The 27770-nt window shown below is 44.4% G+C and overlaps 1 protein-coding gene across 4 annotated transcripts; it reads left to right on the forward strand.

Moving 5' to 3' along the window:
* Positions 1-745: 745 nt before the first annotated feature.
* On the forward strand, positions 746-26789 carry SERPINB6 (serpin family B member 6). 4 transcript variants are annotated; one of them, XM_053601690.1, is made up of 7 exons: positions 746-900; positions 12962-13136; positions 16881-17033; positions 21591-21708; positions 22420-22562; positions 25921-26076; positions 26246-26789. In XM_053601690.1, the coding sequence occupies exons 2-7, from the start codon at positions 12972-12974 to the stop codon at positions 26648-26650; spliced, it is 1140 nt and encodes a 379-aa protein (XP_053457665.1). In that variant the 5' UTR covers positions 746-900; positions 12962-12971; the 3' UTR covers positions 26651-26789. The 4 variants fall into 4 exon arrangements, with proteins under 4 accessions (XP_053457665.1, XP_053457663.1, XP_053457666.1 ...); XM_053601688.1 differs by lacking the exon at positions 746-900 and adding an exon at positions 941-1222; XM_053601691.1 differs by lacking the exon at positions 746-900 and adding an exon at positions 941-1125.
* Positions 26790-27770: the final 981 nt, after the last annotated feature.

The raw sequence follows: 27770 nt of genomic DNA on the forward strand, positions 1-27770 counted from the left end.
TGAAGCTAATAAAATTGGCATGGAAAGGATTGCGGAAGAGTGAATGTGAGATACCTCTGAGTATCCTTTATGTTGCACTACTCCAAGAATAAAATTAAAACTCACAACCTGGGGGTGTGTGTGTGTCATGGTTTGCTACTGGCATCTAACAGGTAAAGGAACCAGGGATGTTGTGAAACATTATATAATTCCAGGACAGTCCCCTACAACCAAGAATTACCTGGCTCAAATGTCAATAGTATCAAGAAACTCTCCTTAGGGTAAGGACGAAGGCAGGAAATAGCTTGAGCTTCCCAAAGTTGAACTCACTTTAAAAACTTGGCTGGCATTTTTCCCAGTCACTCCAGATTTTCGAGATGGTGAACAGGGTCTTCATATTCATTTGTATAATTTGTTAGTACCCTGAGGTCCAGTTCTTATGAAACTGAATTGTATTATAAGTCTTTGAACACACATCGTGATCTCATGGGCGTTGCTCATTTAAAATTTCTGTTCTGCCCATGTCCAATTTAAGCTGGTATTTGTGTCACTACAAAGGCACAGTAAACACCCCAGTGCGCTGCGCAACGTCGCCCCCAGATGGAGAACTCCCTGAGGGCCAAGGTTCCCATTGATTCTCCAGTGTCCAGAGAAAAAAGTGAGAGCACCAAGAAAGAAGCGGTTCCTTCAAAAGACTGGCCAGGCTACTCGGGTTGACGTCAGAGCGCACCTGACCCACACCGGCGCACCTACTTCCCCAGCGCTCCCTCTCCGGGCCCAGGCCCGGGGCTGGCGGCGCGCCGGTTCCCCGCCCAGCCCTCGGCCCGCCTCTCCGCCTGGCCAGTATTTGAGGCCCAGGGCGCTGGGACACCTCCTTCCAGCCGCTCTGCTCGTTCCGGACGACAGCGCCGAGACTCTGGGGTACGTGTCTGGTGTGGGACCCGCTCGGACGCGCGGGGCTCAGTTACCCGCTGCAGCGCCGGGGGAATGGAGGGGCAGCGGGTACCGCGCGCCGGGACCCGGGACCCGGGAGCAGCGGGGCGTGTCCGTGCAGGACCGTGACCCCGGCAGTCCCCAAGGGGCGGAGGACTAGGGCTGAGCGTCCCGGATCAGGTTCCCTTCTCCGGCGGACAGTGACGCAGCCCGGTGAGTTGCGCATGGTCGCCAGGACGGTGACGCAGCCGACCGCCCCGACCCCCAGCTGGCGCGGGATGGGGGCGGTGCAGAGCCTCCTCGGCCACAGGTGATCCTCGCTGTCCCCGCGGCCACGGTGACATCCCTCACCCTCCCAGAGTCCACGGGTGACACTTTCGCCCCGCGACCCACAAGTGGTGGTCTCGCGCCACGGAACGCCAGGCGTTGGGAACGTGGGAGGGGTGGAGGAGAGAGCAGGGACCCAGCCCTCCAGTGCCTTTTCTCTGGACCCGCCCAGCCTGCGCTCCGCAGTTCGGCAAATTCTGCGGTACTTTTCAGGGCCTCAGGCCTGTGAATACAATTCGTGACGTTTTCTCCAGATCTTGTTACTGCCGTTTTTGTTTTTTTTTTAAGTAAACTCACTGCGGGCAAAATATTACAAGATTTGATGACTTCAAGGTAAGGAGGACATGGGGGTGGGGGTGGAGGATTTTAACCGTATTTGGAGTTTGTGTGCTAGATGAAATTGGCATTGAAGTTAGTTTCTTCCCCCTTTTCCTCTTAAAGCTCAGTTTCGGAAAATGTATAGAAAATTAGTTTTCACTTGCTGTCAGGAATACTCAAATGGGAGGGAGAAGATGGAGCAGCTTTTGCACTTTTGCTTCCTTGAGACCAGTGTTCCTGATGACAGGAATATACCCAAAGGCTTACTGCTTGCTTCTTGGGGTGGTTTAGGACTGGTGAGATAAGATATGTGCCTTAGGGCGGCGCCTGTGGCTCAGTCGGTAAGGCGCCGGCCCCATATACCGAGCGTGGCGGGTTCAAACCCGGCCCCGGCCAAACTGCAACCAAAAAATAGCCGGGCATTGTGGCGGGTGCCTGTAGTCCCAGCTACTCAGGAGGCTGAGACAAGAGAATCGCTTAAGCCCATGAGTTGGAGGTTGCTGTGAGCTGTGTGAGGCCACGGCACTCTACTGAGGGCCATAAAGTGAGACTCTGTCTCTACAAAAAAAAAAAAAAAAAAGTTATGTGCCTTAGGTAACCTTTGGATTTAAGGGTCTGAGGACTACGTTATATTGCTGGGGCTGTTGTGTTCCTGTGATTAACTTGAATGAGTGATGTTATCAGTATGGATGGGGTGTACCAGGCTGTTTCATGGCCACCTAGGAATAAATTGAATCTATTGTCACTTTGTGTCATCACCAAGAAAGGCACTTTGGTCAACTTGACGACAGAAACTTAGTATTTAGATTAAATAAGAGAAGTTCCGATCCAAGGCATCTTACTGCAATTCAGCATATTACAGTTAACTCAGACCAGTAACAATAGGGTGAAATTAGAATTAACTTAATCAACATTCTTTTCTATGTAGCTGTTGATAAGGGCACCCAAGTGGACGGAAGAGCACACATCTCCTATTTCCAGGCTTGCTGGACCTAGATTAGGCCTAGACATCTGAAGAAAGAATATAGTGTGTACAGTAAATGCTTTGTTCACATGGTAGGCATCTGCTGCTCAGAGAAGTTAAACTCATAAACACTGCACAAGAAAACAAAGTGGGGACAAAGCAGGAGCCCACGTTTCCATTAAAGCTATCTTGGAATGGTTAATTTTGTAGAAAATGAAGACACCCTTAATAGAAGTTAAGAAGCACAATTAAATAGTGACATCTTAAAAAATTATTAAGACATGAGCAGTTGAACAAAATCAATTATGAACATTACCTGCTCAAAGTTACTGGTGATGCTACAGGAAAAAAATGATGCTAGGATAGATTTGGTAGATGTATTTAAAAAATATATAAAATTGTTCATGAATATCCAGTTTTTACATCTGTGGTTAAATATTTTTATTTTTAAAAGGTATACTGTTTTTAAAGTAGTAAATAGTTTTGAAATACATGATGAATTTTACATATACATGTGCATATATACATATGTATGTTTTCATATTTATGAAGGACACTTGGCTATCTTATTACTTATTTATTGCGTTTGCAATGTGATCTGAAAGGTGCATACTTACTACTGGCACATTCACTTAAAGGGCAAAAATCTCACTGGATTGTTTATATATTTTTTGATTTTTAGAGTATTTTAGTGGGTGGTAAACTTTGAGTTTGTTTTTCTTTCTAGGATTAGGATTGCTTTCATCTCTTTATGATTGATTGTTAAGTATTTATGTATTATTCATTATTGCAAAGTGATAATGAAAATGCTCAAACTTGGGGACCTGCAGGCACTATGGGGAGGCACTGGGCTGGGCTGAGATAAGTGGAAATCCCCCTCCCCCACCCCCTCCCTGCCTGCTTCCACCAGCAGCCGGACTCCATTTACTGGTTCTTCAACCAAAAACACTACTGACCCCTTTCACACTGCAATGAAGCCCTCAGCTGACATGTCCTGTCCTGTCATCAGAATTTCTAGTGTTTTTTGCATTTTCCTCAAATATGGATGGACATCAAGAGTCATCAGGCATTTTGGGGATGCCGAGGTATGAAAGAGAGAGACCTAAATAAAATAAAGCAAATGCCAACCACGATAGAAAGGCCCCAGAGAAAGACAGTGCAGGAAGCAGAAGAGGACTCAATTAAAAAAGAAGTCCAGAAAGAAAGGAGCATCAGAGAAGGAGAAAGAGTCCTTGTAATTGAAAGTGTAATAGCTGAAATTAATACAACAATCGTTAGAAGGATTGGAAGATAAAATCATGGGTGGTGCCTGTGGCTCAAAGGGGTAGGGCGCCGGCCCCATATGCTGGAGGTGGCAGGTTCAAACCCAGCCCTGGCCAAAAACAAAACAGAAGATAAAATCATGAACTTTCTTCCAGAAAACAGAACAAATGATGGCAGAAAATCCAAGAGAGGGAAGAAGTCTGAGGGGTAATGGAACCCTCCAACTCAGGGTACCTGGGTGCGTCAGGGTGGCTGAAGCTCTCGGGTAGTCACCTCTGTAGCAGGTAGCCTTGCCCAAAGTGCCATGCCACTATCATTTTCTGTGTGTGCCACAACATGGAGAATGTTGGAAAGTCCTGGATGAGGTCAGGTCATGAGTTTTGTACCTGACTAATATAGGAGGTACAAAGAAAGAACAGAAAGCCACTCTGGAGGAAATAAGAAAGCACTTCAAAAATTTCCTCCAGAGCAGAAAGAAAGTTTTCTTTCTTTTTTGAGACTGAGTCTCACTTGTTGCTCTCTGTAGGGTGCAATGGCATCACAGCTCACAGTAACCTCAAACTCTTGGGCTCAAGTGATTCTCTTGCCTCAGTCTCCCAAGTAGCTGGGACTACAAGTGCCTGCCACAGTGCCTAGCTATTTTTAGAGATGGGGTCTAGCTCTTGCTCAGGCTGGTCTCGAACCTGTGACAATCCACCTGCCTCGGCCTCCTAGAGTGCTAGGATTACAGACATGAGCCACCCCACCTGGCCAGAGCAGAAAGGAAGTTTTCTTGACTTGCTAGACTGAAAGAGCCCACCAAGTGCCCAGCAAAATGAATGAACTGAGCTCACAGAAGGACATTTCCAAATATCAGGGGTAAGGATAAAATTTCATAGGGTTCCAATGAGTGGATGAGGGTAGGGGCAGCAGATAGAACTTGGGTCAGAATGTTTCCAGACTCCTCAGTTCCAAAGCTGGAGGCTAGAAAGCAATGAAGGGATGTCTCAGAGATTCGGAGGTAAAATGATGTGCAGACTGGTAGACTGCCAATCCACCAGTCATACAGAATGGTAGGAAAAGGACATTTCCAGAAATGCAAGAAATCACAACATCTGTATTCTGTCTTAGAAAGTTATTGCACAATTTGCTCTATTAAAGTAAGGAATTAAACTATGAAGCAAGAAGACAGTGGGGTCCAAACCCAAGATATTATTGGCAAAGAGTCACCTCAGATGAGACAGCTATTCAGTGCTCTACAGAGTAATAAGTCCAAACTGGAACCAGTTCAGTAATGTGGCTAATAATGACATGCTTGATGCCCACAGGTACATATTATGAAAGAGTAGTCAGATTGCAGCCTGATGAAAGCTTTTAAGTGCAAGTGTGTTTTAGCAGAGCCAGGTTTATCAAACTTAAATTGGCAGTCTTATTTGCAGCATGATATATGAAGGACTTAGAAGAAATACCTGTTCCAAATCTGTCACTGGTGTGCCCAACAACAGCAACAATATTTTTGGTCAGCACCCAAAACTCATGTACTCCCCCCAAATTCAGATTTTGTGCTTTACAACTCTTCTGCATTAAAAGAAACCAGAAGAGGGCCCATAGGATGTGTTTCAACTAGAAAAATCCAAAATGGGCCTTAAAACTTTCTATAAAGTGGGCGCCGCCTGTGGCTCAGTGAGTAGGGCGCTGGCCCCATATGCCCAGGGTGGCAGGTTCAAACCCAGCCCCGGCCAAACTGCAACAAAAAAAAAAATAGCCGGGCATTGTGGCGGGCGCCTGTAGTCCCAGCTGCTCAGGAGGCTGAGGCAAGAGAATCGCGTAAGCCCAAGAGTTAGAGGTTGCTGTGAGCCGTGTGACGCCATGGCACTCTACCCGAGGGCTGTACAGTGAGACTCTGTCTCTACAAAAAAAAAAAAAAAAAAAACTTTCTATAAAGCAAGAATGTTTAGGGATAAAGTAACCTATTTAAAGAGATTCCCCACAAATCAAGTTAGGGCAATTTGAGTGCCAAGAAGAAAATGAACATCAATTCATTGAAATATATAGCTAAAAAAATTCAAGTCCATTAATAACTTCAGGCAAACAAAATGAGCTTTAAAATAAGGTTTGCTTTTGTCTTAGAAAGTTTGATTATTACAAGTTCCTAGACTAACAAGCACAGCAGTTGTACAAACCAGCCTAAAGGCCTAAAAATTAAACTAAAAGACTAAATTATATGCTATAACTCTAGGTTATACAACTCAGAGGAAAACTCAAATAATATTCATTTTAAGAAAGGACATCAGGCTACAAGAAACTGAAATTTAGTGTTTGGCCAAGGTCATGTAAAATCCCAAGGAAGGTGAGATTAGAGGTCAAAGCTCCCATAACTAGTCAAAAATGCCTGCTGTAATAAATGAGTGCTGAGAAACAACTGGGATGTACAAAGACCGTGAACCTGGGAGCCCAACCTTGTTTTTGCAGAGATAAAATGGTCCCTTGCAATTAATTTAACCCCTAGGAAACCCTTAAAATAGGTATTACAATTACTTTAGGAAAAGTATGGAAAGTTATAACAAAGACAAAATAAGTTAAACCCATATATTAATTAATACCTTTTGCTAGACTCAAGAACAGGTATAGAAACAAGTTTCATAATCATTGTATCCTTTTGTGTATGAAAGTCTTAGGACAAGCTAACTTACTAAACTTGTAAATCTTGATTTATTAGATTTATAGAAATTTAAATATTTACTAAGATTTGTTTGTGGGTTTTTTGTTTGCTTTTAAGAGGTGCACAGAAGTATTTAAAAATCGGACAATTGAAATATGTTATCAATACTTAAATATTTAAGAAAAAATAATTTCTTTGCCATGTAAGCAATGTGCTGTGTTTGAGGAGGGCAGAAACTCACCAGTCTGCCATACAATAAATTGGGCCATTAACTAATGGTTGTAATAGGGAAAGTTGTCTGCCTGTGAAAATTCCTCTTCAGAGTCTAAGTCCCTGTGCTCAGCAGCACTGTGACATGCTGTGGGAGAGGGAAATGCAGCTGGAAAATTAGTCCTGGTGTCTGAATGAATGAAAAGAATGGCTGAAAGGGACCCTGGCGCTGTGGCTCACACCTGTAATGCTACCACTCTGGGAGGCCAAGGCAGGGGGCAAGGGGATTGCTTGAGGTCAGAAGTTGAAGACCAGCCTGAGTAAGTAAGAGCAAGACCTCACCTCTAAAAAAAAAAATAGAAAAATTATCTGGGCATGGTGGTGTGCACATGTAGTCCCAGCTACTTGGAAGGCTGAGGCAGGAGGATGTCTTGAGCCCAGGAGTTTGAGGCTGCAGTGAGCTATGAGAGGAGGCCATTGTACTCTAGCCCAGGGGACAGAGTAGACCCTGTCTCAAAAAAAAAAAAAAAAAAAATTGACTGACCTATTGAACATTTGGGGAAAATTTGTCATAAGTACATAGAAAATTAAAGAATATGGGAAGAGACAATATTCACATAGGGCAAAGCAGCATTAAATGAAAACAGGAAATGGGTTTCTATTCCACCCCTCCACCTTAGCCTGGATAAGGGAGGGGTGAGGGAGCAGCATTAAGAGAACCAGATTCTCAGCCCCTAAATTAGGAAAGCAATAGAGAATATTTAAAATTGTTATGTCAGCTTGGTGCCTGTAGCTCAGCAGCTAGGGTGCCAGCCACATACACTGTGGCTGGTGGGTTTGAACCTGGCCAGGGTCTCCCAAACAACAATGGCGACTACAATAAAAAATAGCTGGGCATTATGGCAGGCGCCTGTAGTCTCAGCTACTTGTGGGGCTGAGGCACGAGAATCGCTTAAGCCCAAGAGTTTGAGGTTGTTATGAGCTGTGATGCCACGGCACTCTGCCAAGGGTGGCATAGTGAGACTCTGTCTCAAAGTAAATAAGTAAAATTGTTATGTCAACAATATCAATGTACACATTGTGTAGAAATATGGAGGTAAATACCAGAAGAAAGAGCAGAAGACATGCGAGCCATTGCTTCTTGGAAGTTGGGAGATATGGGAGGATACCTGATATTTTATATCTCTTTTAGCAGTATCTGATTTAAATGCATTTTTTTTTTTTTTTGAGACAGAGTCTTACTTTGTCACCCTTGGTAGATTGCTATGGCATCATAGCTCACAGCAACCTCAAACTCTTGGGCTCAAGCGATCCTGCGACAGGGTCTCACTTTTGCTCAGGCTGGTGAGCTCAGGCGATCCACCCAGCTTGGCCTTTCAGAGTGCTAGGATTATAGGTGTGAGCCACCATGCCCAGCCTTTAAATGCATTTATATTAATTTCATAGAAAGAACACTTAACCATAAAACTCCCTAAAATAATATGTTGTAGAAAATGTGAAAACACAGAAAAATGCAAAAGAATCTAAAAATTATCCATTACTGAAAAACATCTGGTATATGGGATATCCTCCTGTTCTTCCTGCAAGTTATGCTTACATTTATAGAACGTACACATTTACAGAAATTACACTTACATGTATCTTTCTTCCTAATTTGCATAGATAAGATTAAATTATACTTCTAGTTTTGTATCTTCTTTTTTCCCCACATAATCTTGTGCATTTCCATGGCGTTACTATGATTTTTCTTATGATTACCTCCCTTAATATTCCATCATGGATATTATGTAATCTAACTGTTTCTCTGTGGTTGGGCGTTTAAGGATTTTATTTTCCTGTGGTGTATGAAATACTCCAATAGATGCTTTGTATATAAAATTTGTATCAGTACCTGTGAGTTTTATCTTCAGTGAGATTCCTAGAAGTGTTATTTTTGATTCAGATGGTATGTTTTCATGACATTTTCTTTTCTTCCTTCCCTCCTTCTTTCATTTTATTTTATTTTACTTTTTTTTTTTTTTACATAATTCTAAATTGTACTCAGGAAATAATGGTGTACTAATTTAAAGCATCACTTGCATAGTATGAGAGGGCTCACCTGTCTGTCAGTATTGGAAATGAATGGTTTTTATATTTGCAAAGTTCATGGTTTAAAAAAGTATCTTTAATTTGCTTTCCACCACTTGTTTTTTGGGTGGGGTGTGTACCATAGTGATCTAGCAGGTGAGCTTCAGAGCCATACAGACCTTATGTCCAGGCCTCACTCTGCTACGCTGGGTCCTCTGGGCTACTTAGAAACACTTAAAGAGATAAGGCTCCGTATCTTTGCCTATAAAATGCAGAAATTCTCAGCACCTACCTGGTAGGTTTGTAAGGCTCTTTCAAGAAAAGCACTAATGTGGACTAGAACATAGTGTATTCTTAAAAGATGGTATTTACTGTTTTTCTCTGAAATTGAAACTTTTCAATGTAAGCCTTAGCATTGTTTTCTTTTGTTGGGGGTAAATTTGTTAATGCCCTTTGTACATATTTCTATTGGGGACTGTTTCACCTTTTTTTGTAGCCCATTTTACTTCATTATTTTTATCATTTTTTGAGAATATTTTGTTGATTCTGGCTGCTTCTCAGGTAAAACATCAAACTATGCTTATTTTATCTTCTTTCTGATAATTTTCCTTCGGGTTTGTTTCATGAATTGTATTTGCCTTGCCAGAGCCATCAAACTAAAGTTATATAAGGATAAGATGACAGATATTTTTATCTTGTTCCTATTTGGGGATTAAAGGGGCTGCATCCAATGCTATATTGACTATGATGATAGTTGAAGTAGATAATTCTTTTTTTTTCTTTTTTGGAGACAGAGCCTTACTCTGTTGCCCTGGGTAGAGTGCCATGGCACCTTTGCTCACAGCAACCTCAAACTCTTGGGCTTGAGGGATCCTCTTACCTTAGCCTCCCCAGTAGCTGGGACTGCAGACACACGCCACCAGGGAAGATGGGGGTTTCACTCTTGCTCCGGCTAGTCTCAAACTCCTGAGTTCAAGCAATCTACCTGCCTTCGCCTCCCAGAATGCTAGGATCACAGGCGTGAGCCACCATACCCAGCCAAGAAGTAGATAATGCTTATCTCTTATCTTAAGGAAGTATAGGATGTGTCATTTGCTATTTCATTGAAGAGCACTTAGCAGGAGTGGGCTATTCAGTCATTTTGTGATTAACATTATTTTCTGTGTCAAGATTATCCTGCATATCTTGGATAAACCTCCAGAGCATTACTGATTTATTGTTTCTTTTTTATTTAGTCTTTTTTTTTTTTTTGTAGAGACAGAGTCTCACTTTATGGCCCTGGGTAGAGTGCTGTGGCCTCACACAGCTCACAGCAACCTCCAACTCCTGGGCTTAAGCGATTCTCTTGCCTCAGCCTCCCGAGTAGCTGGGACTACAGGCGCCCGCCACAATGCCCGGCTATATTTAGTCATTTTTATATAGGGCATAAATATAATTTTACTTTTTCATGGCTCTCAGCAGTGACTTTCAACTGAAAAATGGAATGTTATTACTGTCTCACTGTGGGCTTTGTAAATGGAGCTGAATTTGTATTCTTCTTTTTGCATTTGATGTTAACAGTTATTGAATGTTAAAGATGGAAGCAAACACCAACTCTCTGGTATAGTCCCTTCTTCATACAGGGAGGGAAGTGATATCAGAAACCCAGTGATTTGTCCCGGACCCCAGAGCTGAGACTGTAAACCCTGTCTCCTTCCTACCATGGGCCTTTTCCTTTGAATGTCCTGGTTGATTTTCCCAGTTTAGTATAAAAAAAAAAAAAAATGACTGCATTAGGTCCCCTTGACACAATGAAACCCGTGCACATGGATTTCTCCTCTGCCCCGATGATGTATCGTGGGCTAGCTAGACTGGCAGGGACCCTGCCCTTGTGTCTTAGGCGGGGGAGAGAAGAGGATAGCTTTGTCTTGTTGAGGTCACTGATACAAAATAAATTCTTAAGGACATTACCAGCGTGCTTTATTAATGGGCTTTCTTAGGTTGCCATTTGCATTTGAATTAAGAGGGCTTCAGCATTTTGGGGTGGAAAATGTGTGGTGATGGTAAAATGGAATCTTGGCTAAATTAGGACGTCAGGGTGGGATTTGTGGTTCTTGCTTTGGGGTATCTCCTCTTTTATTAATACTTAATTTTGACATTTTCTTGTTTTTTACCAATAGTTTTTCCTAAGGTTTATGATCAGTGGGCAGCTCTTGCTGATCTAGAACCCAGAGAACCAAAAATAGGTTGCTTCAGTCTCATGTAATGGCTACTTTTGTTTATACTGATGTGCACTGCTAAGTCCTGGAGATACTTCTGTGTTGCCAAAGAATCCCTATATACAGAAGAATTTTAGTAATGTGTATTCTGCTTTCATTAAAAATCAGTGATCTTAAGATATATATAGAAAGAGCCCTAAGTCTTCTCTATAACAAATAAAGAAGAGTTCGAAAACAAAAAAAAATATTTAAACAAGGACAGTAAGCAAGATTTGTCAGATATATTAATCATTGTATTAGTTTTCTGTGGCCACTGAAACAAATTAACACAAACTTGGTACCTTTAAAACCACGGGTGTTTATTCTCAGAGTCCTGGGTCAGAAGTTTGAAGCTGGTTTTTGCTAGGATCAAATGCAGGGGCCTCAGGAGCTGCTTTTCCTTGCTGTTTCCAGCTTCTGCAGCTGCCTTCCTCATTCCTCAGCTTGAGGCCTCTGTACCTTCCTTGCCAGCAGAGTGGCATCTTGCTTTTTTCTTTGTGTTGCTTTTTTCTGCGGCTCTCCCTCTTACACGGATGCATGTGATTGCATTTAGGGGCCATTCGGATAATTCAGGATCATCTCCCCATCTCAGTAGCCTTCACTCAAGCATGGCTGCAGAGTCCCTCTTGCCATATAAGGGAGCCGGTTTAGGACCCAGTTATCTTTGTGGCCCTTGCCATGCAGACAAGAAGGGGTTAATTTGTCATCTCCTCACAGGTCCCTCAGTTGGGCACCTCCTTCCCTCTCCCATCTACTCCTTGAGGTAGCTATTCTGGCGTCTCCCCTTCCTTGTTCTGTGGTTTCCCACCAACCGCTCAAGTGAGTCATCAGGAATGTGTCAGAATGTGGCATTCTTCCACTAGGAAAATATTAATTTGGTAAATAGTTGTGAACTTTGTCAGAGCAGACGTCTCTATGCTCCAGAGTCCCTCTTCCCCATCTGCCTTGCCTGACTGCTGAGCCCTTATCTGCCCTGTGCTTTCTGTCCCTATTCCTGAAGGCTTCTCTTGAGCAGTAGCTGGAAGACAAGGCCTTGGCCTTTAATCGGCTCATCTGCTCCGTGGCCTGGAAATAATTGCTTCATTTCTGTGAACTTCACCTTCTTCCCTATAAAATGGGGAGTTGACCATAGGTATCTGTAAAGACCTCTTGTGCTTGAACGTTCTGTGATTCTTCAATCTGGCTGGCCTAAAGATAACCCGCCTTACCCTGCCCCTACTGCCCAGCCACATTCCCATTCTGGACCCAGCTAGAGCCTCATGGCCAGGCAGTTGAGATGAGTGCAGCCTGGCTCCAAACTCAGAGCCTAGATCTGCAGGTGGTGCCAGGGGCTGGGGTTGTGTGACAGGTGCTGTGAGTGCTCAGGCCCAGTGCCCTCATGCTCCAGAACAGGGACAGGGTGGCTGCCCTACCCAACAGGAGGTCCTCAGAGCACAGCTGAGGACCGGAGCTTCCGTCATCTGCATAGCTTTCCTAGAACGAGTCTGCAGGTTGGTAAGACTTGTATGCATCTTTGTATATGGCTTGACTTACCTTTTATTTTAAGGCATCAGGGTACCCTAAAATGGGGTCCTGTCCCATGTTATGAAAACACTCAGCTATCTTTTCTTGTGTAACTCTGTGGGTTTATTTATCATTTTGAACGATTTTCAAATTATAACACAGCATGTCTAGGCATATGCAGCACACCAAAGAATATAGCCCTGGAGGTGGGGTATTGACTCCGAGAAAGTGAGTCCAGGAAAGGGTTTCCCAGGCCCCTCCCGTACCTGCTCCCTGCTCACAGGTGAGCACGCACTTAGAGCCTTCATATAGGTTGCATGCTAAACATAACTATTTTTTTCACTTAACATTAGAAACACACAAAATAATTCTGAGCCCCCCCCCCCAAAAAAATGCTCAGAGTTCTGTGTGTGTCCCTGGCTGCTCCCTGAGCTCTCACGTCAGTGGTAAATGTCAGCAGGAGAATGAGAGTACAGTAAGCCATGTCTGTGTGATACTCACTTTAAATCTATTTTCCAGGTTTGCCAAAATGGAGCCTCTCACAGAAGCAAGTGGCACCTTTGCCTTAAACCTCTTGAAAATTCTGGGTGAAGACAACTCGAAGAATGTGTTTATCTCACCAGTGGGCATCTTCTCCGCCCTGGCCATGGTCTCCATGGGGGCAAAGGGAAACACTGCCACCCAGATAGCTCAGGTACCATTTCAGGGCAAAAGTAAATGCCGTTTTACTCTAAATGCTTATTTGCCAATTGAGCTGGTCCTCCCTGTTCCAAGTCCCACAGGACCGCTCTAGATGAATAATTGTGGGTATCATAGGGTGTGAAGAGCTGACAGGACAGGCTACCCCTGCCCAAGTGCCCCGGGCAGAACGCTCTGATCTGTTGGGATCCATGGAGGTGCTTGATTCAAACTAGGAATGAATGATTTCATCTTCATGTGGGTTAGCTGGTTCATGAGTTTGTATAGAGATGTAGAGCCACACCCTTCAGGTCAAATCCTGTGTTGCTCTTTGAATATTGTCACCTGGTTTTTGGTTGTTAGCAAGCTGTATTTTCTCATTTAGGTATAAAATCCTCTTAGAAGGTCACTTGTCAGCCAAAAATGTTTTAGTAGTGTTTCAGTTATTTGTTGTTGAGTAAACAGCACTCAAAAACTTTGTGGCTTAGGTTGATGCTTTTCTGTTTGCTGATTTTCTGCTGCACATGGTGCTGGGTGGGTCCTTTATGTGGCTGCTTCAGTGGGGGCTCAGGGGGGCCCCTTCCCCATGGCCTTCTTCCGGGAGGGCCTTCTGCATGCATCTCTTTAGCAGTATTTCTGGGGCTCCTGTTAGCACTGTAACTGCTTCCGAGAGGGAGTGCTCCCAGAGGGCAGGCTTGAAGTGCATGTGGCTTGATACACACTTGCACTTCAAGCCTGTGCAAGTGTCCTGCTTGTACTGTCCGGCTGCTGCAGGCAGACACACCTCCAAGCCCAGGGTCAGCCTGAGAAGGAGCATGAACATCAAAGGCATGGTTTGTTGGGATCACCTGTGCCTGCTGCTGTCTGCCCTCTAGTTCCCAGCTCTCCCACAGGTAAGGGATATGGACCCTTCTCCCCTCCAAGGACCCCAAAGTCCATTCCCCACTGGGCTCAAGCTCAGCTTAGAAGTCCAAAAGGAATAGGAGCTGGTGAGGCTCCTCTGTATGGCTACTTGGGTGCAGAGATTCTTAAACTAGAAAGAGAATTATCTTTTCTCACCTCACCCAGACATGCAGTGGTGAGTCAGAGTGAAATAACTGCAGTGGACACTCCCTTGAAAAAGCATGGGGGGAAGTTCAACATGGAATGTTTAGGTGTCATACTCTAACTCATTGCAGGAAGGCCTGCAGGTTTGTGCTTGGTCAAGCAGGCCTTGGGGGCTGCGGAAGTTGATCTTTTTGCATTGCAGCTTTTGCATTGCAGCATTTGCATAGGAACTCGTGGTGGGCCTTGCGCTACCCTGATTCAGCCTTACCACGTCACTGCTGTTTGAAATGTCATTGTTAAGGTTCTAAGTGAGAAGAAACTTAAAGAGGTTGATGATTGTGGAAAGAATTTGAAACTTCACAATAAGATAGCAAAACTAGAACATTTTGAGAAATTTCAGGATACGGCAGAAGCCATTGGCAGCATTCACAGCCCTGATGGAGGACAACATTGATTAGCAACTGAAGAAAGTTCTTTTTTTTTTTTTTTTTTTTGTAGAGACAGAGTCTCACTTTTATGGCCCTTGGTAGAGTGCCGTGGCCTCACACAGCTCACAGCAACCTCCAACTCCTGGGCTTAAGCGATTCTCTTGCCTCAGCCTCCCGAGTAGCTGGGACTACAGGCGCCAGCCACAACGCCCGGCTATTTTTTGGTTGCAGTTCAGCCGGGGCCGGGTTTGAACCTGCCACCCTCGGTATATGGGGCCGGTGCCTTACCGACTGAGCCACAGGCGCCGCCCTCAACTGAAGAAAGTTCTAAAGAAAACAGTTAAAAAAAAAAAAAAGCCCGTGAACCTCTAGCTCAATGGTTCTCAACCTTCCTAATGCTGCAGCCCTTAAATACAGTTCCTGTGGGTCGCGACCCACAGCTTGAGAACTGCTGCCCTAGCTGTACCTGATGCCAAACTAGGAGGGGTCAGGAAAGAAAAGCTGGATCCCATTCATATCCAGAGTCCTGTTGTTACAGAACTTAGGGAGGAGTCCATTCACAAATGGGTGGACTAACACCTGGGCTGAAACCCGTGAAATGGAAACTGTGTGCCTGGGATGGATCACAGCCTGTGATAGATTGAAATTTAGCACTGATAAAGTGGGCACAACAATTGTTCAGGCAATTTCCTTGTGGACAAAGAACTAAACAACTGTATTACATGAATGCAGTGTGGAGACTGGTATGACTGACATTTCTCTAAATGAGGGAAATTTATTACTTTTAGCATTTACAGAAAAGTTGGCGACAGAAAGACCTATGCCTCCACTAGACTTTCAGAATTGCTGCCAGAAGTTGAAGCAGACATGAAAGCAGCTGCAGAAATATCTGTGGAAACAGAGGTTCCAACAATCTCCGAATATAGAACCCAGGTCTATGAACATCTACAATGTTGAGTTATTATGATCATCATTCTCCCAGGGTTGGGAAATTAGTGGAACACGGCTTATTGCTCATACAGGTTCTTTTTTTAATTTGGCTGAGCGTGTAGCTTCCACATTCAGACCCATAGAAGAAAAAATTCAGTTGTCAGAGCCCTCAGGTCTAGGCATGGTTCTCTTAAGCACGGTCTCACAGACTGGGCTCCACAAGTGCAGACTGCCTGGGAAAGAGTTCTTGGACTCTGGCAACCAAGACTGACCTCTCTGCTATGATGTTTTTAGTGAAGATTTCAGCTTTGTGGTGAGAGCTGAGAACAGAGCCAAATCAGAGGCCAGGCTGAGAATTTTGGAAGATAGAGCAATAAGAAAAAATAAGCAGAACAGAAAAGGCATGTGCAAAAAACAGAAAAATGTGAACACAGATCATCTTTCTGGTGGACTCTACACTTCCAACTTGTTGTAAAAAACACAAACTAGAACAAATGGGTAAAGACAAGGAAATTACCGAAAAGAAAGTGGAAACAGCCAAGCTTGAAATTAAAGTTGACAATAGAGGAGGAAGAAGAAAAAGTGTTCGAAGAAGGGACATCTGTGCAGGAGAAGAAAAAGGATAAAAAGAAACCCCTAAGGAAGAGCCGCTTTCGGAGGAAGAGCCATGCACAGCTCAGCAATTCCCAGACCAGAGAAGGAGAAGAAAAAGAAAGAAGGTGGGATAATGAGGACTACCAGGAGGGGACCATAACTGCATCACCAGGACACATCACGTTTATGATTCAGTTGGGAGTAGGCCAGAGGTGCTCTGGAACAGGTTGAATGAAACAGGATGATCAATCATCAATAACTTTTCAACCCTATTTTCTGTCTTGCCAGTAACTCCATTAACCTTATTATATGTCATCATTTCCTAGAGTCTTTGATAGAGAAATAAAATTGTCTTTGTGTTAAAGAAAAACAGTGAGGACAGGTAAGGTAACTAGCTAGGGCCGCTGTAACAGAAGTCTACAGCCTGGAGGCTTAAATCACAAGAATTTATTTCCTCACAGTTCTGGAAGTCCAAGAACCAGATGCTGGCAGGGTTGGGTTCTCCCGTGGCCTGTCTCCTTGGGTGGTTGATGACATCTCCTCCCGTGTCCTCACGTAGTCATTGTTTTTTTTTTTTTTTGTGGTTTTTGGCCGGGGCTGGGTTTGAACCTGCCACCTCTGGTATATGGGACCGGCGCCCTACTGCTTGAGCCACAGGCGCCACCCCTCACGTAGTCATTGTTAAGTCAACTTTGGTGCTGGCTTCATTTCCCGACGTCAGGGTTTACTGAAGTTGTGTTTCTATTCTATTTTGATTTCAGGCTCTTTCTTTAAACAAAATCAAGGGCAGTGAAGGTGAAGATGTCCACCAGGCCTTCCAGTCACTTCTCACCGAAGTGAACCAGACTGATAAGCAGTACTTGCTTAGAATGGCCAACAGGCTCTTTGGGGAAAAGACTTGTGATTTTCTCTCAGTAAGTCATACTCTTTGTTACTGACCAAGGAAATAAAAATGGTGAGGTGGTGGTGATGGGGAGAAATGTGGCACAGCAGGAAGTGCGTGGGATGTGAAGGTCATTATATCACACACATGGGTTTTTTTGGTTTGTTTTTTTTTTTGAGACATAGTTTCACTATGTCACCCTCAGTAAAATGCTGTGCTGTCACAACTCACAGCAACCTCAAACTCTTGGGCTTAAGTGATTCTCTTGCCTCAGCCTCCCAAGCAGCTGGAACTATAGGCACCCACTACAATGCCTGGCTATTTTTTTTGTTGCAGTTGTCATTGTGGTTTAGCAGGCCCGGGCCAGGTTTGAACCCACCAGCCCCCGTATATGTGGCCGGCGCTCTAACCTCTGAGCTATGGGTGCCGAGTCCATAAACATGGTTTTGTAATTTTGTTTCTTTTCACCTAACAAACAAAATGTCTTAAATTCTTTGCATCTCAGTATATGTGGATCTACATCATGCTCTAACATGGATTTGTAGAGGGGAGGAAGGAAGGTAAGCTTTGAAATTTTAATAAATGTTACTAAATTGCTCTTCAAAATGCTGTTTATATTCCCTCTAGGAATATTAGCAGCATGCTCCTTTGCACCCATCATCAATAATGTGTGTTGTGAACCTTTCAAAGTGATTTTTTAATGAAATTTAACAACTTTTCTTTTGTTTTTTGAGCATTTGTAGGTTTTCTGCAAATTGCCTTTTTTTTGAGACGGAGCCTCAAACTGTCACCCTGGGTACAGTGCTGTGGCATCACAGTTCCCAGCAACCTCGAACTCCTGGGCTCAAAGCAGTTCTCTTGCTTCAGCCTCCCAAGTAGCTGGGACTACAGGCTCCCGCCACAACACCCAGTCATTTTTTGGTTGTAGCTGTCATTGTTGTTTGGCAGGCCCAGGCTGGGTTTGAACCTGCAAGCTCTGGTGTATGTGGCTGTTGCCTTAACTGCTTGAGCTATAGGCGCCAAGCCTAAATTGCCTATTTATATATCCTTTGCTCATGTTTCTATTGGACTGTATGTATGCCTTTTTTCTTATTCATTTGTGAGTTCTTTATATGTTTGGGATATCAGTCTTATTCTACTGTGGGGTTTTTTCCATCATTTTTGAAACTGGCTTCAGAATCTACATTAATTGTTTTAAATAAATGGTATGAAGTGAATGTAGACAAGTATGAGGTCCAATATTGGTCAGTTTTCTACCACAGTGTGATTTTTTTACAACTTGTTTTATTTTTATCAATCTTAGCTACTTTCTAGGTTATTGTCTTTTTTTTTTTTTTTTGTAGAGACAGAGTTTCACTTTATTGCCCTCGGTAGAGTGCCGTGGCGTCACACAGCTCACAGCAACCTCCAACTCCTGGGCTTAGGCGATTCTCCTGCCTCAGCCTCCCGAGTAGCTGGGACTACAGGCGCCCACCACAACGCCCGGCTATTTTTTTGTTGCAGTTTTGGCCGGGGCTGGGTTTGAACCCGCCACCCTCGGTATATGGGGCCGGTGCCCTGCTCACTGAGCCACAGGCGCCGCCCTAGGTTATTGTGTTTTTTTTTTTAAAGCCATCTATATAAAGAAAAACAAAATTTCCAACAAACACAGAGGATTGCTGATTTACTTTAATTTTCTTTTTTTCCTTCTCTTTTGGTAGATATTTTTAAGAAAAAGATTGATATTTAAAATGTTATTTTGCGGCTTGGTGCCTGTAGTTCAGCGGCTAGGGCACCAGCCACATACACTGGAGCTGGTAGGTTCAAATCCGGCCTGGGTCTGCCAAACAACAATGACAACTACAACCAAAAAATAGCTGGCCATTGTGGCGGGAGCCTGTAGTCCCATCTACTTGGGAGGCTAAGGCAAGAAAATTGCTTAAGCCTGCTAGTTTGAAGTTGCTGTGAGCTGTGACACCACAGCACTCTACCCAGGGTGACATAGTGAGACTCTTGTCTAAAAAAAAAACAACTGTTATTTTGCTATTATAAACTGAAGAAACCAGACATATTTTTCAATTATTTCTCATTAATGTAGTGTTACAAGAATCCAGTACCAATCGCAACATATAATTAGATATTTCTTTGATTATTCACTGTTAGTTTGACTATTCATTGCTTATAAAAAATTTATAAATAGCAGACATTTTTTTCAAATGTGTTTAATAGTCGTAAAAATCATCCTAGGGTATGGCAAATTATCAATATACAAGTGACCGGTTTTCTTCCAGGCTATTTTGTTAGATTGAGAGAGTTAACAAAATTTTTTCAAAAGCATTGATCGATAAGCCACGCAGCGAAACTGGCAAAGCATGTGTTATGTGAGGCTTAAATGCTCTGTGCAGTTCACCTTGTACACTGTCTGCACCATACTGAGACTACAGTAACGGTACATAGTAATATGAAAATAATTCATCTGGTCCTTGAGGTGCAACTAGAGGGGAAAACAGGGGAGAACAAGAAGGCACAGGGAGACCTATCAATTTTTCTAAGACCATACTGCTAATGTGTTGTAGAACTTGTGTTCCTTCACTCCAATGCCAATGTGTGGCATTGCCTCTCCGATGTCCTACTGAAGGAGAAATGTGAAATCCTGTAATATAAAAACAAAAGACGAACTAAATTCTTAGCCATAAGCTAGTCAAAAGAAAAGTTTGGGAAAGCATCCCTAGTACACTGTCCACATAGTTATTCCAGCGCACTTGTTTTCCTTCACATTTTCTGCTTTTCGGTGGTACAATGTAGGCATTCATTAACATCATTATCATTTCATAGAATATATTAGCAAGTTACAGTTTGAAATTTTTTTTTGAGAGTTGTTAGAGGCGCTGAGTGATTGTACATTATAAGCAGCTGAGAGATGAGGGGAGAAGGAATAAAACAGACTGAATTTGGGACAACTGGGAATTGAGACTGGGAGAAATGAAGCAGGCAGCAGCTGCTATGTTAACACATTGTTGACTGGCAGTTTTATGCAGAAACTACCCATGTTACTGGGTAACTTGTGACCCATCAGCATTGGGTTAAGAGTCTAAAACTGAGCCATCCAGTATCTTAGCCACTGGGCTCATGAGCTGTTTGAATTCCAATATGACGAATTAACATGGAATGAAATGACATTCCATTTCTCAGCTGCACTCTTTCCTCAGCTGCACTCATGGAGTCTCTGGTGCTGGATAGCCATGCAATGGCCTTCTTGCAGATGTCATCACAGAAGGCTTTTGAGAAAGCGCTGTTTAAAATTAACTCGACTCATTGCCTGTGGCTCAAGCAGCTAAGGCGCCAGCTACATACACCTGAGCTGGTGGGTTTGAATCCAGCCCGGGCCACCAAACAACAATGACAGCTGCAACCAAAAAAATAGCTGGTGTTGTGACAGGCACCTGTAATCCCACCTACTTGGGAGGCAGAGGCAGGAGAATCGCTTGAGCCCAAGAGTTGGAGGTTGCTGTGAGCTGTGATGCTACGGCACTCTACCCAGGATGACAGCTTGAGGCTCTGTTTAAAAAAAAAATTAAAAATAATACATAAATAAATAAATAAAATTAACTCATTTCCTGTATTCTGTGGCACAGTACAGCTTGGCTACTATGCAGCACAGAGGGACTTGTGGTTCTTACTGTCTAACCCCACTCAGAGCAGGAAAGGGTTTATCAAGGAGGGATGCAATATAGTTACTGGTCGCCGTGTCTCATAAATCACCTCCTCTGTGCATAGCTGCTCCCTTAAAGGATCTGGCAGTTTGTTTTATATTCAGATCATGATTTGACTTAGTTTATAAGCAAGGGTTAAATATAGCTAAAACCCAAGCATGGTAGCTCACTCCTGTAATCCTAGCACTTTGGGAGACTGAGGCAGGAAGATTGCTTGAGGCCAGGAGTTTGAGACTACCCTGAACAAGAGTGGGAATCCATCTCTACAAAAAAAAAAATAGAAAAATACGCTGGGCAGCACATGCCTGTAGTCTCAGCAACTCAGGAGACTGAGGCAGGAGAATTACTTGAACCCAGGAGTTTGAAGTTTCTGTGAGCTATGATGATGCTACTAAACTCTAGCCTGGGTGACAGAGCCCTATCTCAAGAAAAAAAAAAAGCCTAAAAATTGAAAAAATGGATTTCAGGTTAATTCCTTATATTTATTTGGTTTTTTTTTTTTTTTTTTTTTGTAGAGACAGAGTCTCACTTTATCACCCTTGGTAGAGTGCCATGGCGTCACACAGCTCACAGCAACCTCCAACTCCTGGGCTTAGGTGATTCTCTTGCCTCAGCCTCCCAAGTAGCTGGGATTACAGGCGCCTGCCACAACGCCCGGCTATTTTTTGTTGCAGTTTGGCCGGGGCTGGGTGGCCGGGGCTGGGTTTGAACCCACCACCCTCGGCATGTGGGGCCGGCGCCCTACCCGCTGAGCCACAGGCGCCGCCCCCTTATATTTATTTGTAAAGTACACATGTAAATCATAAAGTTACTAATTCTCTGATTTGGCACAATGAAGAAGTAAGCTGTTGGTGCTGGTTATTTTTGTAGCCATGCTGTCACTCTGTCTCTCCTAGTGTTTTAAAGATTCTTGCCATAAATTCTACCAAGCAGAGTTAGAAGAGCTCGACTTTAGGAATGCTACGGAGGAGTCCAGAAAATACGTAAACACCTGGGTGGAGCAAAAGACAGAAGGTGAAAATATATTATTATTCTATTTGTAACAGTGTCTCAGTCAGTCTTATTGTCATTTCCTTTGCAAGACTGTCGATTGTAAACAGGAATGATTTTTTTCCCTAAATAACTGTAAACTTTAAAAATCTAAAATATTATCAGTATTTGACATTTTGAAACTTTGGAATGTGTGACATTTTCTGTAGCTTTTTCCTGCTCTCTTCAATGTACCTATGATGTCTCTTCTGGAACAATCTGCATTTTAAATTACAGTCTTTCCTTTCACAGATAGCATGAAAAGATGGTTATTATGGGTCTTGAGCTATTGCCCTCTGTGGGATAGCTGATGCTCAACAGTTTTGGGTATTGCCGTGGGACACTTGGCTTGTACCTGCAGTAACATCGATTTGTCCATCTTTTTGACAGTCCTTTAAGTTGCTGTTTTTAAGTCAGGCGCCAGTCCGTTCCTTTCTGTCTCATATGTATGAATTAGTCCTGCATATAATTAACATCTACGCGTTCATTTTGTGCATTTTATTCAAATAATGGTTTTGTTTTTTTTTAGCAGTAAAACTTTTTACTTGTAAAGTTTTGTAGCTTTGTTTTAAGGACAAGTATTCGTTTATATCTGAGAGACAGTGATACTCTTTATTCATGTATCTTGGTAATTAAGGAAATGTCCCCAATCAATCTTGATGTATAACTAAGAAATTCTCTAATTCTTCCTTTTAGGTAAAATTTCAGAGTTGCTCTCTCCAGATTCAGTGAATTCATTGACTAATCTGGTTCTTGTGAATGCCATCTATTTCAAAGGAAACTGGGATAAACAGTTTAACAAAGAGCATACCAAGGAGAGACCATTTAAAGTCAGCAAGGTGAATACTGTGCCCTATTAAATGAGATTCTTACCATGGTCCTTTTGTTCACATGAGTTTCTAAAACACGGGACAAGTCTAGCTCAAGCAACTGAGCCTTGTGTGGCCTCGGGAAGCTGATGGCCGCGCTCCCCACGAGCCGGGTCCTGCTCCTCCCCTAGGTGTCCGCAAAGGGGGGGGACCTTGGTCCTGGCTTCTGGTCTGACTCCCCAATCCGACACTTGCCCGACTGTTGCCTACATGGCAGACCTGATAGTGTGTGTCTCAGGCTTAATTGAGGCCTTGAAAGTTCAAACTCCTAATTACGATTGCTGAGGGATTGGGTGGATCCAAATCCTGCCCATTCCCCCCATCTCTCTAGCTTCATTTCCATCAGGACCGTAGCACTTGGGGATAAGCCCTTGGCCAGTCCTGCCGCTGGTTTCCCTCCTCTGAGCTGCCGCGCCCTCTGCTGGTCGCCACGAGACTCTGCCGGGGCTGACCGAGCCCCACCCTGCTGCGTTCTGGCCGACCCGGCGCTGAGGTGCAGGTGGCGCTCCTGGAGTGCCCAACCCATGAGTGATGTTCAGTCTTCTCTTGATAGTACGGGCTACATGAGGATAGCCTTTTGTTTTTTGCTTGTTTTAAACAAGCAAACAAAAAGACACGTATGTAAATACTGAGTTTAGCCACCTTCAGCTTGGAATATGTCATTTGCTAATAGCCCTTCATCTTTCTCTCACGGAATCCGGTTGCTTCTTGCCTGTTTTGTTCATCTCTATTTATAGAGATTTTTGCATCGCACAAACACAGCGTATTCTTTTTAATTTTATTTTTTTAGAGACAGAGTCTCACTTTATCCCCCTGGGTAGAGTGCGCTGGTGTCACAGCTCACAGCAACCTCCAACTCCTGGGCTTAGGTGATTCTCTTGCCTCAGCCTCCCGAGCAGCTGGGACTACAGACAACCGCCACAACACCCAGCTATTTTTTGTTACAGTTTGGCCGGGGCCGGGTTCGAACCGCCCCTCTCAGTATATGGGGCTGGCACCCTACTCACTGAGCCAAGGTGCTGCCCAATACAGCGTATTCTTGATCACTAAATAGATCTTCCAGGCCAATTAGAGCCTGAACCTTAGTTCCTCTAGAAATGTATTTTCTCTGAAGCTTTATTCTGAGATGAATTGTCCAGTTTTCCCCCTGGGAAATTTTTTTCTGTCCTAGAAATTAATCTTTAATAAGATGTACAATAGGATTTCATTCAATTGTGAGTAACAGAAACCCCGGTTCATCACAGTTTAGCTCACAGAAGTTTATCTCTGCTACAGAAGGTCTGGAGATAGTGGAGATGCATGCTAAGGCGGCAGTGGGGCACCAATCCAAGGGGCTAGCTCACTTCTCTCCACCAACCTGCTCATGGTCACCAGATGCCCCAGACATCACCACTGCAGTCCAGGCAGCAGGGAGCAAGAGGGACAGAGCAAGGAAGGGGCCTTAAGCCTTCTTCCCTGGGAGGATCTGCCTTTGTATTCAGAAAGGGAAACCTTCCTTCTGTGTGGCAAAGGCCAGAACTATTCCATGTTGTTGGGGGAGGTGAGGAATCCGCTCTTGCTTTCCCATCTCTGCAGCGGAAAAAGAAGCGGAAAGGGCTGCTGTGGGGCGGGAAGGGGTGGAGAGGTTTCCTCTAAGGGCACATATTTTGAATTGATAAAGCATTTTCATTTTAATGCCTTATTGCTAATAAAATAGAAAGTATCTACACAATTGCATATTGAGTGAATCATCCAGTTACTAAAATTGAAAGCTTTATGTTATAAAATTGGAGGCTTTGGGTCCTGGAGGAGTTCGGGGAGAAATTCCCTATCGTAGGGCCAAAGCCAGCCCATCACCTATTTTTTTAGAGCAGGTTTTATTGAAACACAGCCATGCTTATTTGCTTACATATTTTATCCTATAATGGTGGTCAAGTAGTTGTGGCAGAAACTGTGTGTGTAGGCACAAAACCAATAATATTTACTTTCTGGCCAGTTATGGAAAAAGTGTGCTGGTCACTGGCTGAGGAAGGGAATTGGGGTGCCACGAGGTGAACATAGAAATCTGTAGCAGCGGTGTACTTTGTTCCATATGATAATAGCGTGCTATACCAGAGACTATAAGGTGCTGTTGACTGTGCCTGCCGCAGGTTATTTAGTAAATTCAGAGGAGCTGCTTGGAGTTGGGCTGAGGAGGATTGGTGGGTGGGTTGCATGACTGTACTCCGGTCTTTCTCCCTGTCTCGCTGGGGATGCACTGGAGACCAGTGCAGCTTTTTCTAGTAAGATGTGTAAATTTGGCCTGGCCAGGGCCTGCTTGCTGCCAGGCATTGTGCTAGGTATTGTAACAGCCGTGTAGAAAAGCAGCTGAGCACTCCTGCTCTCACGGAGCTCACGTCTCCCTGGGGGAGAGACAGTAAGCCTAGCTAAGACAGTGGTGAATGCCAGGGAGACACACCAAGGGGGGGCATGGGGGCGTAGTCTCAGGTGGGCAAAGACCAGAAAGAGGCAGGGGAAGAGGAGGAAGCACTGGTTGGAACTTGAGTGAGAACCGGGTTTGCCCCCAGAACCATGAAAAGGCCCTGTGATTACAGCAGCTGAGCAAAGGGACAGGGAAGGAGAACGAGCTCTTGTTGTAATCACCGGTTGTTTTAGGGGCTTTGGCCCTTGCTCCAAGTAGGGAAGAGCCAGGGAGGGTGTCCAGCAAAGAGCGATGTGATCTGACATAGATTGCACCCCCTCCGTCTGGCTGCAGAGCAGAGAATAATCACAGGAGGTTATTGTGATCTCCAGGGCAGGTAGCAGTGGAGGTAGAAAAAGCAGGTCAGATTTGGGTTATAATTTAGAGATACAGCCAATATAATTTGCTGTATGGGGGTGCTCGAGACAGATAGGAATTCGGGCCACTTCCAGGCTGTTGACTGCTGATGATGGTGTGTCCTCAGCTGGGCTGGGTAGGGTTGTGGGTGGAGTAGACTTGGAGGAAGTTTTCAGAGCCCAGTGTTGTGGGCAACATTGGGAGTTTCTTTTATGTCCAAATGCATCGAGTGGGGAGTAAAATATCAGAGTCCTGCCTACAGAGGAGAGGGCCATGCTGGGGATGTACATTTAAGAATTATGTTTAAAGTCAGGAGACTGAATGAGATCACCAAGAGAAGAGAAGTGTTGGCTTTCCCCCCAGCATCACAGTAGCTAGAAGTTGAGGAGATCAACGGGCACCAGTGAAGAGTGGTGACAAGTGTGTCCTAGAAACTGGGGAGCGAGTGATCCCACGAGACACTCTGTCGGATTTGTCCAGTGTCTTAGCTGGGTCTTGTTTTGGCTTAATGTTTATCTGTTTCTTTTGTAGAATGAGAAGAAACCTGTGCAAATGATGTTTAAGAAATCTACTTTTAAGATCACCTATGTAGGAGAAATATTCACCCAAATTCTGGCGCTTCCCTATGTTGGCAAGGAGCTGAATATGGTCATCATGCTTCCAGATGAGAACACCGACTTAAAAACGGTAATGGAGTTGAGCTAGAATTGTGGTATCTGGTGAGGGTTCGTGCCCGGCTCCCGCTGTGGCTGCTCTGCCAGTCGGCTGTTTCAACTGGTTTACTGGTAGCTGCACACAGCATAGAGCATTCACGTCACGGCTCCTGGCCTTAAAGTCTTCCACTCTCTCCTTCCAGGTGGAAAAGGAAATCACTTATGAGAAGTTCATGGAATGGACGAGACCAGACATGATGGATGAAGAGGAGGTGGAAGTATTCCTCCCAAGGTTTAAACTGGAGGAGAATTATGACATGGAGACTGTCCTTCGCAGCCTGGGCATGAACGATGCCTTTGAGCAGAACAGGGCAGACTTTTCTGGAATGTCTTCCAAGAGAAATCTGTTTCTGTCCAAGGTCGTGCACAAGTCCTTTGTGGAGGTGAATGAGGAGGGCACAGAGGCCGCAGCTGCCACGGCCGCCAACATGATGCTGCGGTGTGCTAGGATTACCCCCCAGTTCCGTGCTGACCGCCCCTTCCTCTTCTTCATCCAGAATGTTAGGAGCAGACAGATGCTGTTCTGCGGCCGGTTCTCCTCCCCGTGAGGACGTGGCCTACACTCATGCAGCCCTCTCCTCTCTCCTGCTGACCCACTTCCCTCTGACATATACACTGTGCCTGCACCCCACGTGACCTGACCTATGCAGCAATGATAGTTCAGAAATAAAGGGCCTGATTGTGGAATCTCTGTGAGGTGTTTTTCTAAGATCTGAAACTGCCATTCTCTGTGGGTCTGGGTCACTGGTGGCTGAGCTCACTGCTGCTGGGGACAAGGTGTCTCCCACCCCTACAGCCTGTGTGGACCTTAACGCTTCACTGTGGGCAAACAGCTGCCTCCCTCCGCCCCCCTGTCAGCTGTGCAACTCTTCCCCAGGCACAAACAGACAAAGGGTGTTTCTCTACCAGTGGCATTAAAATCTCACTGACTTCTAGGGAGAGGTTAGAGTGAAGTGGGAGCTGTGGGGAGGTATGGGAAGCAGGTCCTCCCCGGGGAGCTCTCCAGAGGTGAGCAAGGAGGTGGGACAGCTGTTGAGAAATCAGTTCCCGTCAGTCCCTATGGGACTTTATGCATCCCCAGGGACTGGTGGGTTAGTCACATACCTATTCAAATGCACACTACACATTTCCCCTGAATATCTCAAATTACTACCAAGGGGGAGAGATAATTAGACATGTTTGTTCATAATAACACAGTTTACTTGAACTTCGTGAGTCAGCACCACATGACTTTGTTTCATTGCCAATATTATAAACAGAAACTAAGACAGCTAAGGTTTCTGAGGCCACTTGTATTACTTGCTGGAAATACCACCCTGCTTAGCAACATGGGAGGAAAATGTGGGCCAGATTCAAGTGCAGGAGCTGTGCTTTTCTCAGAGCTGGCAGGAATGGCTTCTCCTTGAGCCTGGTCTGAAGGCAGTGGGAGTCCAGCCCCTCTGACCACTGGTGCAACTTGTAACCTTGCTCCACGTGGTCCACTATCTCCTTCAATCTAGGCCATGGTGATAGAATAGGACTCAGGAGCATCCGGACATGTGGCCACGACAAGCCGGAGGGGAAAGGGAGGCCTGGGGCTTGTGGTTTTGTCTCTTGTGTCCTCCCTCCTCCACATAGTACTCCAGGTCCTCTTTTTTTTTTTTTTTTTTTTTTTAGACAGAGTGTCAA

This window comes from Nycticebus coucang, chromosome 9, assembly GCF_027406575.1.
Source record: "Nycticebus coucang isolate mNycCou1 chromosome 9, mNycCou1.pri, whole genome shotgun sequence".
Taxonomy (NCBI): Eukaryota; Metazoa; Chordata; class Mammalia; order Primates; family Lorisidae; genus Nycticebus; species Nycticebus coucang.

What these genes read in the sequence shown, in the direction of transcription:
- SERPINB6 (XM_053601688.1), top strand. Translation starts at nt 1,137, where the DNA reads ATGGTCGCCAGGACGGTGACGCAGCCGACCGCCCCGACCCCCAGCTGG. An exon ending in CTGCCACCCAGATAGCTCAG is followed by an intron (nt 13,137 to 16,880) that starts GTACCATTTCAG and finishes TTTTGATTTCAG; the next exon opens with GCTCTTTCTTTAAACAAAAT. An exon ending in GGTGGAGCAAAAGACAGAAG is followed by an intron (nt 21,709 to 22,419) that starts GTGAAAATATAT and finishes TCTTCCTTTTAG; the next exon opens with GTAAAATTTCAGAGTTGCTC.